The 16,526-nt window shown below is 39.1% G+C and overlaps 1 protein-coding gene across 5 annotated transcripts in view; it reads left to right on the top strand.

Moving 5' to 3' along the window:
• The window catches only part of PCCB (propionyl-CoA carboxylase subunit beta), a 221,736-nt gene that overhangs the window by 24,948 nt on the left and 180,262 nt on the right, over window positions 1-16,526 (top strand). For 3 of the 5 annotated variants that reach the window (XM_064277283.1, XM_003419982.4, XM_064277284.1), the window contains exons 3-5: window positions 774-842; window positions 4,448-4,504; window positions 6,696-6,809. In XM_064277283.1, coding sequence (XP_064133353.1) covers window positions 774-842; window positions 4,448-4,504; window positions 6,696-6,809 — 240 coding nt within the window. The remainder of the gene's footprint in view (window positions 1-773; window positions 843-4,447; window positions 4,505-6,695; window positions 6,810-16,526) is intronic. The other 2 variants (XM_010599497.3, XM_010599496.3) reach the window with 1 other exon arrangement.

Genomic DNA, 16,526 nt, shown 5'->3' with positions numbered 1-16,526 from the left:
TGCTGTGTGACTTTGGCCCTGTTCCAGGGCTCTGATTGTGGGTTCAGAGTTCTTGCTGGTGCAGAAAGAGAAGCTTGAAAGGAAGAGTCTTTGAGTTGTGTTCTGGTTTATCTAGACACGAGGGGCCACTGAAGGCTGACCAGTTGTCTCTTTTGACATACTTTTAAGTTTATGCCTCAGGGTTTTTGAGGTCAAAGTCACCAACACTTGTTCCTTCCATGGTGTGCTCTCCCTGGGTGTATGGAATTCTTGGATTCACTTTTGGTCCTAATTTTCTTCAGGTCTGCAAATGTGCTGTTAGTGACCAAGGATTTGTAAACTTGGCACCAAAGCAGTTGGCTTAATTTGCTCCAATATGGACCACACTGTGATTGCTGAGATTCCATGCAAAATGGTGTTTTTGTTTTGTTTTGCTTTTATGTTTGGGGTTAGAGGTGTGGCTTTGTAGAAATTGCCATGCTTCTTTATATGTCCTCCTTCCCACAAGCATTTGGTAGTGGCGACCCTGGAGAGCCTTTTGGTTGTTCTACTTTTAGGAAGGTGAGTGAGGACTAAGCCTACAACGCCTTTCACTCCTGTTGATGAAACAGTAGTCCTGTGCTTGCTGTTGCAGGGCTTGGGGGAATTCCGTCTTGTTCCTTATTCATATTGAATTTTAAGGAACTTGGTAGGATTTTTTTTCTTTCCATTTTTTTTTTCTTGGCATGATTGCTGAGTTCATTATAAGATGGGGTACATTTTTAATCTTTATTCTTCCATTTTTTTCCTGGTAGTTTCCTGGAGACAGTGTGGTCACTGGACGGGGCCGAATCAATGGAAGATTGGTTTATGTCTTCAGTCAGGTATTTAACTCCAGTAGGCTGAGCTTTCCTGTAGGGTAGAGCCAGGAGCAAAGTATGTAAAGAAGAAAACAGTCTTGGGGAATGTAAACTTCCCAATGTTCGGGACAAATGGGGGATTTACTTTCTGTTTCTTAATGCCTATCTCTAGAGTATTACACTGTGTATATTTTCTTAGGGACAAAGAGTTTTTAGTTGGTTTGGGGAGGGTCACAGGGTAGTAAGCATGTAAGAAATTGTCCCAGGAACCAGGAGTTTATTCCAAGTCAGTGAGATTCCTCTTGGCAGCGTTAGGTGTGTACCTAGAAGGCAGCTGTGTCTTGGGCATTGTTTATGGATCAGAGAGAGCGCAGTGAATGCAGCCTGGGTGGAGGAGACCTGACTCTCAGAACCACAGGCTCCTGAGCTTTGAGCTTTTGTGGAAGTGTTTAAACAAGTTGTATTGGGCGCATCAAGACAAAATTTCTTCAAACTTAAATCGTGGGAGAATATGATAGGCAGAATATGGTCTCTTCTTTGATGTCTAAGTCTTAATTCCCAGAACCTGTGAATATATTGCCTTATATTGTAAGGGGAATTAAGGTTGCTAATCAGCTGGCCTTACCCTAGATTATCTAGGTGGGCCCAATGTAATTGTAGTTGTTAGTTTCTCTCAAGTGGGCTCTGACTCATGGGACCCCATGCGTGCAGAGTAAAACTAATGTAATCTTACCAAAGCAAACCCATTGCCTGTCGAGTTGATTCTGACTCACAGTGACCCTATAGGACAGAGTAGAACTGCCCCATAGGGTTTCCAAGGAGTGGCTGGTACATTTGAACTGCCGACCTGTTGGCTAGTAGCCTGAGCTCTTAACCACTGCACCACCAGGGCTCCATAACGTAATCATTAAAAAAAAAAAAGTCCCCTAAAAATGGAAGAGGGAGGCAGAAGAGGAGGTCAGGATAATGTGATTTAAGAAAGACTTGAGCCACCATTGCTAGCTTTGAAAATGAGGAAGGGAGCCATGAGCCAAGGAATATAGACAGTCTAAAAGCTGGAAAAGGCAGGAAAATAGATTCTCTCCTAGAGTCTCTAGGAAAGAATATACCTCTGCCAACCCTGATTTTAGTCCAGTGAGACCTGTGTGGAACTTCTAAACTGCAGAGCTGTATGTTGTTTTAAGCCATTGAATTTGTGGTATGTTGTTACAGCAGCAGTAGAAAACTAGTAGAGAGAATATGTTGTATACTATTTTGGGTTTAATTTTTTTTTCCCTCCTGAAAGATGGAAATATGTATATAATTCTAAGTATTCCTTTTACAGGCCTAAAGTTATGTAGCTTGTCTAATAACATAAAATGTTTTCTTACGTAGCTTGTCTAATAAAGTGTTTTCTGAGTTTGATATTAAAATAGTTAGGTTTGGTAAATTTTAAATTTATTGTATTCAGACAATACTTATTTACTAATTGAATTATCTTTGAAAAATTTAAAGCTGTTATAAATGGGTCTACACAATGCTGAACTAGAAGGAATCACTTTTCTTAGCTTTTGCAATTTATGAAAACTAGGCAAAAACTAAGGAGTCCTGGTGGCACAGTGGTTAAGCACTTGGCTGCTAACAGAAAGGTTAGTCGATAAGAACACATCAGCTATTCCACAGGAGAAAGATGTGGCAGTCTGCTTCCATAAGGATTTACAGCTTTGGAAACCCTATGGAGCAGTTCTACTGTGTCTAGTAGGGTTGCCATGGGTTGGAATCGACTTGATGACAATGGGTTTTTGGGTTTAAGCAAAAACTTGTACAGAAGGAACCATCAAAAAGATAGGACAAAGAGAATTTTTGTGCTTTCTGGACATGGCAGTTCTCCTACAGGTACAAAATTCAGTGAGCTGCTACTTTTGAGTACCTTTTACGCCCATGGGTAAGGTAGGGTGAGGAGGATGTGGAGATGACTGAGTCAGAGTTCTTGCCCTGAAGAAGGTACTCATATAGGTAGAATGGGGCAGAACAGATGTTACTACGGTACGGATAGGGCAAGAGAGGTTGTAGGCAAATGCAGTGGGTTTACAGAAGAGGAATATCACATTACATCTTGGATGGAGGAAGGCTTTAGGGAAAATGGGGAATTTGAAATAGGACCTGAAGGATGCCGGGGATGGAGAGTGATGAGGCAGCTTTTTTGTAGTGATCCTCAAAATGTCGGTATTTGTAGGTGTTCTTTGGGGGGAGGTTCTGTTTTTCTAGAGAATCATCCTTAGTCTTTTGCCTGGTAACTGTTATGGTCTGTTATGGGGGAAGTTCGGCTGTGGCGGGAGGGACCAGCTCTGGTTCATTTGGTATAGGCTCCTAACCAGGGCTTCAAACTCCTGCTGAGAATTTGCATTTCCACCCCAGGTATACTGAATTGGGATCTACATTTTAACAAGATCCCCAGGTGACTCTTAATGTATAATAAATTTTGAGAGTCATTGCTCTAGGAGCCCTGGTGGTGCAGTGGTTAAAGCACTTGACTGTTGACCAATAGGTTGGCAGTTCAAACCCACCAGCTGCTCCATGGGAGAACTATGTGGCAGTCAGCTTCCTTAAAGATTACAGCCTTGCAAACCCCGTGGGGCAACTCTGTTCTGTCCTATAGGGTCGCTAAGCCTCGAAATCAACTTGATGGTAATGGATTTGGTTCGGTTTGGTTGTTCTGTTAGTGGTTCTCAGAACTGATTCTTAACCAACAGCATTAGCATCGCCTGGGAACTTGTTAGAAATGCAAATTCTCAGCAGGGGTTTGAACTGTAACAAATCATTTGGTTCCAAGCCCTGCTCCTAACCTCTCTGTTTCAACCTTACCATGGCCTTTCTTTAGGGTTTGTGATTGTGAGCCCAGAGCCCCTCTGTTTAAATTTCTTTAGAGAATAAACCTTTTCTCCTTTCAGGCTGAAGGAAAGACCTTGTGGGGTCTAACGGCTCCTAACACAGACTTTCTAATAATCTGTTTTCAGCCTCCCCCCTTCTCCCATGGCTCCTGGGTTGCCTCTCATGCTTACCCCTCCACAGGTATATGGGCTCCCATTTTCTTCCTCTAAGTTAGGTATTACTTCCTCTTGTGCTTTCAGTTCCCCTCAGATCTGTTCAACCTTATTTCTGCTATCTCCTCTTCCTTTCTGGTCCTTATGGGTTGATTCTCTTTTTAATGCCCTACTGTCTTTTTGAAGGGGTTTTAGGAAGGAGGCTGTGTCCACAAAAAGCCATTTACATCAGAAAGTAGTGAAAGAGGGCTCTGATTCATTTTCTCCCTTCCTTGTCAAAACAGTGCATGTTTCCTAATAACAGAAATACCTGTGTGACCTGCATAGAATCTCATAACAGGTTTAATTCTGCTTAAAAATTTTCCTTTACTCAGAGCTTCAAATCTGTTTTGTAGAGCAAAGACTAGGTAATAATACATGACTCCCTTTAAGAGATTTTATTGACTATTCTATGGAATAACGTATAAATCAAATTTTTTTCTGATTTTTTAGCCTTCTGAAAATCCTTTAAAAACTTTTATTTATGAAATTTCCATTTCCTCCTACTGGGTGTTCATTTCTGACCACTCTGTTTTACTTGTTGGTTTAATTGTGTTTTCTTTTTAGAATTTTACAGTATTTGGAGGGAGTCTGTCAGGAGCACATGCCCAAAAGATCTGCAAAGTAAGTGTTTCTATTGAATAAATCAGGGCTTTGAACGGGCACAAACCAGTTCAGTCATGGTTGACAAAGTGAAAGCGAATAGACCTGAATTTTTACACTTTGGGTGATCCAGAACGATAACCAGAATGGGAAAAATTACCAGTCGAAGCCCTGGAATGGGAGACTCGGAAGAGGCGTAGTGAGCTCTTTCAGGAGCCTGATGCATGAGATTGGATTATTGGCAGGACTGTGGAGAGTGACATGAATTCAGAGTGGTGCAGTTGGCTCCCATCTTTGAGTAGGACATTGCTGTTTCTGACTCTGCTCAAAATCCTATGGGCAAGAGATTTGATTGCTGTGCAACACATATGCTGCCCTTGTTTTGTAAGAGGGAGATGAGGTTTCTAGCAGGGCTACGACATGTAATTTTTCCCATTCAAAAAAAACAAAACAAAACTCAAAACCCATTGCTGTTGAGTGGATTCTGACTCATAGCAACCCTATAGGACAGAGTAGAACTGCCCCATAGAGTTTCCTAGGAGCACCTGGTGGATTTGAACTGCTGACCTTTTGGTTAGCAGCCGTAGCACTTAACCACTATGCCAACAGGGTTTCCATTCCAATTCAACCAAATTTTATAAATTCGGGTCTGTTCTGGTGTCATTTCCTTGGCCATGACCAAACTAGGGAAAACCAGTTGGAGGCCTGGGAATAAACCCCGTCCTATTTTTTTTTTTTTTTATTATTAGTCATAGCATGCATATTAAGTATCCTTGGGGCGCAAGACACTGAGCTGGGTACTTGGCATGAAGCAGAGGTGGGCAAGAGGAGGCATTGACCTGAAGGTGCCTTCAGTCCAGGGCAGGTTTTTTTTTTTTTTAAACATTTCTTGTACCATGAATCCCTTTGGCAGGCTGATGAAGCTTGGACCCTCATCTCAGAGCAGTGATTTTACATGCATAAAATAAAATATGAAGGTTACAAAGGATTAAGAATATTTTTGAAAAACTGTGATTGTAATATAGTAATCTATGTGCTTCTTTATTAATGTATTAAGTAATAAGATTTAGCAGTAGATCTCGTAACTACTGTGTTTTCGAAGCAGGATTGAGTGAAAATGGTATCTCACAATATCTGCAGTAATTTTAATAGTACTTAAAAATATCTGTGACTTGTATCAATGACAAAGTCACAGGTATTTGTAGTATTACTGTGGCTTTTTGCCTATACTCGTAATTGAAGGAAAGGCTAAAGATAAGCAAACCTTAGTAAAGACAGAGATTTTCATGTTTCCCATCCAAGTTTATGGACCCTCTGAAATTTATTCATAGACTCCTTGGGGTCTGATGACCCCAGGTAAGGAACCCCTGGTCTAGGGGAGAGAGTCCAGATGCTAAAAGGTAAAGAGCAGTGCAAGGATCATGTGATGGTATTTTAAAAATACTGTTAGAAATTAGATGCCCTGGAGATCAGAATAAAAGTGTACCTCATATGTAGAGAATTTTGGAATTAAAGGTAGAGTTGACTGTTAACAGCTGGGCAGAGCATCCTTGTGTAATGGAGCACCCGGATTCTAGACAGGGCCCTGCTATGCATTATTCCTGAGACCTTTGGCTAATCACTTAACTTAAACCTTCCTGATTTTTCTTTTTTGCTGCCTCTATTATGAACGTTGAATGAGATAATGGAAATAAAAGTGCTTTTTGGACTGTCAAGGGCTGTAGGAATGCTGCTCATTATGCTGCCAGAACCACTGCCCCTTAAGAAAAATCTGTCACATTAGACGTAAAAGCAGGCCTGGACTGGCCTCAGGTTAACATATGGGTTAACATCTGCTGCCAGGCAAATGCTACTTTGCCGTTCTGTCTTTTATCAGTTCTTCCAGATGAGTAACTTGCTGCTGAAAAATATTACAAGTGCTGCTTCCTGGGCCAGCCATTCTAGAAATGGTGGCCATGATCAGTCTTACCCCCTGCTAGTAGGAAGTGCTGTGGCTGTTTGGTGTTTGGAGGCTTTAGTCAGCTTTTAAAATATGTGGTCCTCTGTCTTTGATGGAGGTGCCCAGTCATCATGAGGAATGAAACCAGTGTTACTGCCTCCTATTTTGAAAAGTGCACTCAGAACATTTTCTAGAAAACACTGTGGTGCTTCGTGAACGCTGCTTTTTATAACAGGAGTAGTTGTCTCACAAAAGATTTTTATGCTGTCTCAGATCATGGACCAGGCCTTGACAGTGGGGGCACCAGTGATTGGACTAAATGATTCTGGAGGAGCACGGATCCAGGAAGGGGTGGAGTCCTTGGCTGGCTACGCAGACATCTTTCTGGTGAGAGACTTGCTAACGGATAGTCCACGATAGTAGAGAATAAAAAAGTACAGGGCTTAGTTCTTTAATCTGTGGCCTGGTCATAGCTTCGCCATATCCTCACTGTTCTCTGCCCCATTATGTCTGTTCCTGTTGCTTCTTAAGAGGTGGGGAGGGTTTTCTTTTTTTTCTGACAGAGGACCACTGATAAGAGAAAACAAAATTAGTTAAAATCATTCGCTAGGGAAGGGCACTTGGAAATAATTTTCTTTTTAATAAAAGGAAGAGAGAGAGAATACAAAAGATGAATCAATGTGCTAGAATTAGGGACTTTTAAAAGCATAGTGCTTTTTAAATTTTTTGGTTAAAACACTATAGAATGGATCATTATACAAAGTTCAAGTAGTTATACAAAGAAGAAAGAAATCACCCCAAGTCCCACCACTCACAATCTGCTTATTTACGGACTAAAACATGAGAGAGAAAGAAATAGAAACACAAAATAAATAAATGAGTTATTTTGAAGTCTGATGTATACTGTGAGGGATATAGTAAGGCAGATTAGAGTAAGGGAGAGGGACATTGCCAAAGGAGACTAGGGTAAAGACAGTAGCATTTCCAGGGAGTGGAGGAAAGAGAGGGAGAAAGGAGAAAACAGGCAGATATTGTTTGTAATCAGGCCAGCTGCCCTGGGCCTGTGAGTTTATGAGGGTTCTTATTCCTGGCCACTATTGTTTCAGATCAGTCAGAAAAATGTGAACGTACATTAAGATGTGCTGCTGGTTCAGGAGTACTTACGTTAACTGAGAAGCCAGTGTTTGTAGGTCTTAAATCTTCTTTTTAATTTTTAAGCTTGAGCTCCCAGGATAACCCCCTGGGGAGATAGTTGTTTGGGCGGCATGGCCAGTCCAGCTTAGGCCTGGAAGGTGGTTTGGTCCTCAGCCTGGAGGTCATGTCTGTGTTAGAAAAGAAGGAAAGAAAGAGTGGTATTAGAGAAGTGGTAATAAACCATCACATTTTAGAGCTTGTTAGGATTTTAGAATATCTAGTCTAATGTATCTTTATGAATATAGGTCTGGGGGGAAGAAGGGGAGTTGGTTTTTGTTTGGTTTGTTTTCAAGGGATATGTGCTAGTGACTTTAAGATCTTGCATTATTAATTAATTGCATACTTATGCTGCTTGTCGTATCTATACCTGCACCTACATCCTTCCACCTGTATTAGTGTTTTTGTTGTTATTCTTTGTAACTTTTACTTTTCATATACTTGCAAATCTGAGAGAAAAATTGAAAGGATAGTTCAAGAAACTTCATATGTCCTTGACCCAGATTCACAGATGGTTTACATTTTGGCCCATTTGCTTTATCATTTATGCTTTCTCCATATATACATATTTGCATGTTATATTTTTCTGCAGCATTTGAAAGTAGATTGGAGATATTTTGTGCCTTTTACCTCTAACTCCTTCACTGTGCATTTCCTAAGAATAAGGACATTTTCTTACATAACCAGAGAACAATAATGAAAATCAGGAAATTTAACATTGATTCATCAACACTATTATCTAATCCATGGTTCATATTCAAATTTTATCAAGTGGTCCTAATAATACCCTGTATAGCTATTTTTTCCCCCCAGATCAGGATCGAACCCAGAATGCATTGCATTTTGTTGTCATTTCTGTTTAGCATCCTTTAATCTGCAATAGTTCCTCAGTCTTTCTTTGTCCTTCATGACCTTGACTTTTTTTTAAGTTTTATTGAAGTGTCATATACAAACCATAAAATTTACCCGTTGTAAGAGTACAAGTCAATGATTTTTAAAAAATAAATTTAAAAAGCTGTGCCACTATCACCATAATCCAATTTTAGAACTTTTCTGTCACTCAAGATCCTTCCTGGCTACTTGCTGTCTATCCCCTCTCCCACTGCCAGCCCTAGGCAACCACCGATCAGCTTTCTCTACAGATTTGCTGCTTCTGGAAATTTCATGTAAATAGAATTGTACAATATGTAGTCTTTTTGCATCTGACTCCTTTCACTTAGCCTAAAGTTTTTGAGGTTCATTGGTATTGAACTGTGTTACCAGTAGTTTGTTTCTTTTTATTGCAGAATAACATTTCATTGTATGGTTATACCACATTTTGTTCATCTGTTCACCAGTTGATGGATGTTTGTATTATTTCTACTTTGTGGCTAGTATGAGTGATGCTGCTCTGAACATTTGTGTACAACTCTGTGTGGACATATATTTTCATGATCCTTGGGTAGATATTTAAGAGTGGAATTCTGATCTTATAATTTTATGTATAACTTCTTAAGTAACTGCCAAACTGTTTTCCTACACAGTTGCACCATTTACATTACCATCAGCAATGTTTGAGGTTTCCAGGTTCTCCACATCCTCGACATTGTCAAATGTTTTTTTGGTCATAATCATTTAGTGGATGTGTAGTGGTATCTCTTTGTGGTTTTATTTCCGTTTCCCTCTTGACTAATAATGTTGAGCATCTTTTTGTGTGCATGTTGCTCATTTGTATATCTTCTTTGCTGAAATGTCTATTACAGAGCTTTTACCCATTTTTTAAATTGGGTATTTTAGTTGGAAGAATGTTTTTATATATTCCAGGTTCAAGTCCTTTATCAGCTATATGATTTGCAAATACTTTGTTCCAGTCTGTGACTTGTCTTTTTATTTCTCCCTGTGCCTTTTGGATGGGTAAAAGTGTTTTTTTTTTTTTCCTTTTTTTGAAATATTTTATTGTGTTTTTGGTGAAGGTTTTACACAATAATTTAGGTTCCCGTTCAATAATTTCTACACAAATTGTTCACTGACAGTGGTTATGTTTTTCACAATTCGTAGACATACTCATTATTTCCATTCTGGTTACTCCATTTCCATTAATCTAGTTTCTCTGCCCTCCTTATATTTTCATCTTTGTTTTAAACTAATTGTTGACTGTTTGGTTTCATATAGGTGATTTTTTTTTTTTTTTGGATATTTCTAGGAAGCTTCTGTGACTTTGCCTTGGTCTAGTTGGTGCTGACTGCTCCTATATTGTGTGTTGTCTTTCCCTTCACCAAAGTTAATACTTGTCTGTCTAGTGATTTGCCCTCCCCCATTCCTTCCCCCATAACCATCAAAGATTGTTTTATTTATCTGTGTAAATGTTTTAAAAGTGTTTAATTTCGATGAAATACAATTTACCAGATTTTACTTTTATTGATCATGCTTTGGTGTCGAATGTAAGAACTCTTTGCATAAAACAGACTGACAAATGTTTTGTCCTGTGTTTTCTTCATGGAGGCTTATAGGTTTGACTCTTTTACATTTAGGTTTGTGATCCATTTTGAGTTAAATTTTTTATATGATACGAAGTAAGGGTCTAAATTTATTCTTGTCCCAGCACCATTTATTGAAATGACTCTTCTTTCCCCTTTGAATCACATTGGCCCTTTTGTTTAAAACCAGTTGACCGTAAATGTAAGGGTTTATTTCTGGACTCTCAATTATTATTTTTTTTTATAATTTTTATTGTGCTTTAAGTGAAAGATTACAAATCAAGTCAGTCTCTCACATAAAAACCTATATACACCTTGCTACACACTCCCAATTACTCTCCCCCTAATGAGGCAGCTGGCTCTCTCCCTCCACTCTCTCTTTTCGTGTCACCAGCTTCTAACCCCCTCTACCCTCTCATCTCCCCTCCAGGCAGGAGATGCCAACACAGTCCCAAGTGTCTACCTGATCCAAGAAACTCACTCCTCACCAGCATCCCTCTCCAACCCACTGTCCACTCTAATTGCTGTTTGAAGAGCTGGCTTCAGGAATGGTTCCTGTCCTGGGCCAACAGAAGGTCTGGGGGCCATGACGACCGGGGTCCTTCCAGTCTCAGTCAGACCATTATATCTGGTCTTTTTATGAGAATTTGTGGTCTGCATCCCACTGCTCTCCTGCTCCCTCAGGGGTTCTCTGTTGAGTTCCCTGTCAGGACAGTCATTGGGTATAGCTGGGTACCATCTAGTTCTTCTGGTCTCAGGATGATGCAGTCTCTGGTTCATGTGTCCCTTTCTGTCTCTTGGGCTTGTAATCACCTTGTGTCCTTGGTATTCTTCATTCTCCTTTGATCCAGGTGGGTTGAGACCAATTGATGCATCTTAGATGGCTGCTTGCTTGTGTTTAAGACCCCAGACACCACTCTTCAAAGTGGGATGCAGAATGTTTTCTTAATAGATTTTATTATGTCAATTGACTTAGATGTCCCCTGAAACCATGGTCCCCAGACCCCTTCCCCCGCTATGCTGGCTTTCGAAGCATTCAGTTTATTCAGGAAACTTGTTTGCTTTTGGTTTATTCCAATTGTGCTGACCTCCCCTGTATTGTGTGCTGTCTTCCCTTTCACCTAAAGTAGTTCTTATCTACTGTCTAGTTAGTGAATACCCCTCTCCCAACCTCCCTCCCTCTCCCCTCTCGTAACCACAAAAGAATGTTTTCTTCTCAGTTTAAACTATTTCTCAAGTTCTTATATAGTGGTCTTATACAAAAATTTGCCCTTTTGCAACTGACTAATTTCAATCAGCATAATGCCTTCCAGGTTCCTCCACGTTATGAAATGTTTCAGAGATTCCTCACTGTTCTTTATTGATGCGTAGTATTCCATTGTGTGAATATACCATAATTTATCCATTCATCCGTTAATGGGCACCTTGGTTGCTTCCATGTTTTTGCTGTTGTAAACAGTGCTGCGATAAACATGGATGTGCATATATCTGTTTGTGTACAGGCTCTTATTTCTCTAGGATATATTCCAAGGAGTGGGACTGCTGGATTGTAGGGTAGTTCTATTTCTAACTTCTTAAGAAAGCACCAAATCGATTTCCAAAGTGGTTGTACCATTTGACATTCCCACCAGCAGTGTAGAAGTGTTCCAATCTCTCCACAGCCTCTCCAACATTTATTATTTTGTGTTTTTTGAATTAATGCCAGCCTTTTTGGAGTGAGATGAAATCTCATTTTAGTTTTGACCTGCATTTCTCTAATGGCTAATGATTGTGAGCATTTTCTTATTTATCTGTTAGCTACGTGAATGTCTTCTTTAGTGAAGTGTCTATTCATATCTTTTGCCCATTTTTTAATTGGGTTATTTGTCTTTTTGCAGTATCATGTAGATTTTAGAGATCAGGCGCTGATCGGAAATGTCATACCTAAAAACTTTTTCCTAGCCTGTAGGCAGTCTTTTTACTCTTTTGGTGAAGTCTTTGGATGAGCATAGGTGTTTGATTTTTGGGAGCTCCCATTTATCTAGTTTTTTTTCTGCAGTCTTAATAATGTTTTGTATACTGTTTATGCCATTCCATTTTTGAGTTAGTTTTTGTGCATGGAGTGAGGTGTGGGTCTTGTTTCATTTTTTTTGCAGATGGATATCCAGTTATGCCAGCACCATTTGTTAAAAAGACTGTCTTTTCCCCAGTTAACTGTTCTGGGGCCTTTGTCAAATATCATCTGCTCATATGTGGATGGATTTATGTCTGGATTCTCAATTCTGTTGCATTGGTCCATGTAGCTGTTGTTGTACCAGTACCAGGCTGTTTCGACTACTGTGGTGGTATAATAGGTTCTAAAATCAGGTAAAGTGAGGCCTCCCACTTGTTGTTCTTTTTCAGTAATGCCTTATTTATCCGGGGCCTCTTTCCTTTCCATATGAAGTTGGTGATTTGTTTCTCCATCTTGTTAAAGAATGTCATTTGGATTTGGATCGGAATTGCATTAAATGTATAGATCGCTTTTGGTAGAATAGACACTTTTATAGTGTTAAGTCTTCCTATCCATGAGGAAGGTACGTTTTTCCACTGCATAAGTCTCTTTTGGTTTCTTGCAGAAGTATGCTGTAGTTTTCTTCGTATAAGTTGTTTACATCTCTGGTAAGATTTCTTCCTAAGTATTTTATGTTCTTGGGGGTACTGTAAATGGCATTGATTTGGTGATTTCCTTTTTGATGTTCTTTTTGTTGGTGTAGAGGAATCCAACTGGTTTTGCATGTTTATCTTGTATCCTGATACTCTGCTGAACTCTTCTATTAGTTACAGTAGTTTCCTGGAGGATTCCTTAGGGTTTTCTGTGTATAAGATCATGTCATCTGCAAATAGAGATACTTTGACTTCTTCCTTGCCAATCTGGATGCCCGTTATTTCTTTATCTCGCCTAATTGCTCTGGGTAGGACCTCGAACACAATATTGAATAAGAGTGGTGATAAAAAGGGTATCCTTGTCTGGTTCCTGATCTCAATGGGAATGTGTTCAGGCTCTCTCCATTTAGGGTGATGTTGGCTGTTGACTTTGTATAAATGCCCTTTATTATGTTGAGGAATTTTCCTTCTATTCGTATTTTGCTGAGAGTTTTTATTAGGAATGTGTGTTGAACTTTGTGAAATGCCTTTTCTGCATCAATTGATAAAATCATGTGATTCTTGTCTTTTGTTTTATTTATGTGGTGGATTGCATTAATTGTTTTTCTAATGTTGAACCATCCCTGCATACCTAGTATGAATTCCACTTGGTCGTGGTGAATTATTTTTTTGATATGTTGTTGAATTCTATTGGCTAGAATTTTTGTGGAGAATTTTTGCATCTACGTTCATGTCAATTCTTTTTTGTTGATATAAGTATCCTTACACTAGCACCACACTGTCTTAATTACCATAGCTTTATAGCAGGGCTTCCAATTGGTTCCTTCAGATTGTAACCCTTGTTGAGAATTTGCATTTCTAGCAAGTTTCCAGAAAGATATACATAAGAATCACCTGGGGATCTTGTTAAACTTTAGGTTCTGATTTCAGTAAATCTGGGGTGGAAATGCAAATTCTCAGAAGGGAACTTGTTAGAAATGTAAATTCCTACCTGGAGTTTGAACAAGAATGAAAGTTGGAAGCCCTGTTTATAGTTGGGTAAAGTCTTCCAAGTTTCTTGTTTTTTATCAAAATTATTTTGAGTATTCTTGGTCCTTGCATTTGCCTATACAGTTTTGGATCAGTTTATCAACTTTACTAAAATGCTTGCTGAAATTTGATAAGAATTGTGTTTAATCTGTAGATCAGTTTGTTCAGAATTTAAATCTTACCACAGTCTCCCACTACATGTAGATAGAATGTTTCTCCATCTATTTAGATCTTTAATTTCTCTCAGCAACATTTTATAATTTTCAGCATACTCATCTTGTACTTTTTTCAATTTGTACCTAAGAGTTTTATTTTATTTTTTTAATGCTATTGTTAATGGAATTGTTTTGTTAATTTCCTTTTTGGATTGTTCATTGTAGTCTATGAAAGTACAATTATTTTTTGAATATTTTTAGTTTCAGAAATTTTTTATTATTTTTAATTGTGCTTTAGGGGAAAGCTTACAGCTCAAGTTAGTTTCTCATACAAACATTAATACATACATTATTATGTGACCCTAGTTGGTATCCGTATAATGTGACTGCACATTGCTCCTTTCCGCGCTGGATTTCCCTTGTCCATTCAACCAGCTCCTATCCCTTTCCACGTTCTCATCTTGCCTCTGGACAGGAGCTACAAATTTAGTCTCGTGTATCTACTTGAACTAAGAAGCATGCTGTTCACAAGTATCAGTTTATGTCCACTACATTATTTGTCTGGATAGTTGGCTTTGGGAATGGTTTTAGTTCTTGATTAACCGAGAGTCTGGGGGCCATGCCTTCAGTCTTAGTCAGACCATAAAATCTGGACTTTTTACTAGAATTTGAGTTCTACATCCCACTTTTTCTCCTGCGCCATCAGAGACTCTCTGTTGTGTTCCCTGTCAGGGCAGTCATTGGTGATAGCCTGGTTCCATCTAGTTGTATTGGTCTCAGGCTGATGGAGCCTCTGGTTCATGTGGCTCTTTTTGTCTCTTGGGCTAATATTTTCCTTATGTCTTTGGTGTTCCTCATTCTGCGTTGCTGTAGGTGGGTTGGGACCAATTGATGCATCTCAGATGGTGGCTTGCTAGGTTTTAAGACCCCAGATGCCACTCACCGAAGTGGGATGCCGAACATTTTCTTAATAAACTTTATTATGCCAGTTGACCTAGATGTCCCCTGAAACCACGGTCCCCAGCCCCTCGCCCCTACTACTCTGTCCCTTGAAGTGTTTGGTTGTGTTCTGGAAGCTTCTTAGCTTTTGGTGTAGTCCGGTGGTGCTGACTTCCTCTGTACTGTGTGTTGTCCCTCCATTCACCTAAGATAATTCCTGTTTATTTTTTTACAGTTTTGGAGTATATTTTTTTTTTTATTGTGTTGAAAGTGAAAGTTTACAAATGAAGTCAGTCTCTCATACAAAAATTTATATACACCTTGCTGTGTATTTTTTTTTTCTATGTATTCCTAATGCTCTCCCCCAATGAGACAGCGCACTCCTTCTCTCCACTCTCTCTTTTCGTGCTAAGGTAATTCTTGTCTACTATCTAGTTAGTGAATACCCTGCTCTTTCCCTCCCTCCTAACAATCAAAGAATGTTTTCTTCTGTGTTTAAACCTTTTCCTGAGTCCTTATAATAGTGGTCTTATACAATGTCCTTTTGTGATTGACTAATTTCATTCAGCATAATGCCTTCCAGATTCCTCCATGTTATGTTTCATGGATTCATCGTTGTTCTTTATCATTGCATAGTGTTCCATTATGTGAATATACCATAATTTGGTTATCCATTTGTCCGCTGATGGCCATCAAGGTTGTTTCCATCTTTTTGCAATTGTAAACAGTGCTGCAGTAAACAGGGATGTACATATATCTATTCGTGTGAGGGCTCTTACTTCTCTAGGATTTATTCTAAGGAGTGGGGTTACTGGACTGTATAGTACTTCTATTTCTAGCTTTTTAAGGAAGCACCAAATTGATTTCCAAAGTGGCTGTACCATTTTACATTTACCAGCAGTGCAGAAATGTTCCAGTCTCTCCACAACCTCTCCAACATTTATTATTTTGTGTTTTTTGGTTTAATGCTAGCTTTGTTGGGGCAAGATGCTATCTCATTGCAGTTTTGATTTGCATTTCTCTAATGGCTAATGATCATGAGCATTTCCTCATGTATCTGTTAGCTGCCTGAATGTCTTCTTTTAAGAAGTGCCTGTTCATATCCTTTGCCCATTTTTTAAATGGGTTATTTGTCTTTTTGTTGTTGAGGTTTTGCAATATCTTTTAGATCTTAGAGATTAGACGCTGATCAGATTTGTCATAGCCAAAATTTTTCTCAGTCTGTAGGTTACCTTTGTATTCTTCTGGTGAAGTCTTTTGGTGAGCATAAATGTTTGATTTTTAGCATCTCCCAGTTACCTAAATTCTCTTTTGGTGTTTGTGCATTGTTAGTTATGTTTTGTATACCGTTCATGCCACGTGTTAGGGCTCCTAGCGTTGTCCCTATTTTTTCTTCCATGATCTTTATCGTTTTAGATTTTATATTCAGGTCTTTGATGCATTTTGAGTTAGTTTTTGTGCATGGTGTGAGGTATGGGTCGTGTTTCAATTTTTTGCAGATGGATATCCAGTTATGCCAGCACAATTGTTGAAGAGACTGTCTTTTCCCAGATGAACAGATTTTGGGCCTTTGTCAAATATGAGCTGCTTATATAGAGGAATCCAAGTGATTTTTGTATGTTTATCCTGTATCCTGATACTTCGCTGAACTATTGTGTTAGTTCCAGTAGTTTTCTTATAGATTCCTGGGGTTCTCTGTGTGTGAGATC

The sequence above is a fragment of the Loxodonta africana genome, chromosome 26, assembly GCF_030014295.1.
Source record: "Loxodonta africana isolate mLoxAfr1 chromosome 26, mLoxAfr1.hap2, whole genome shotgun sequence".
Taxonomy (NCBI): Eukaryota; Metazoa; Chordata; class Mammalia; order Proboscidea; family Elephantidae; genus Loxodonta; species Loxodonta africana.
The sequence above is the reverse complement of the archived record's forward strand: the minus strand, read 5'-3'. Positions and strand labels throughout refer to the sequence as shown.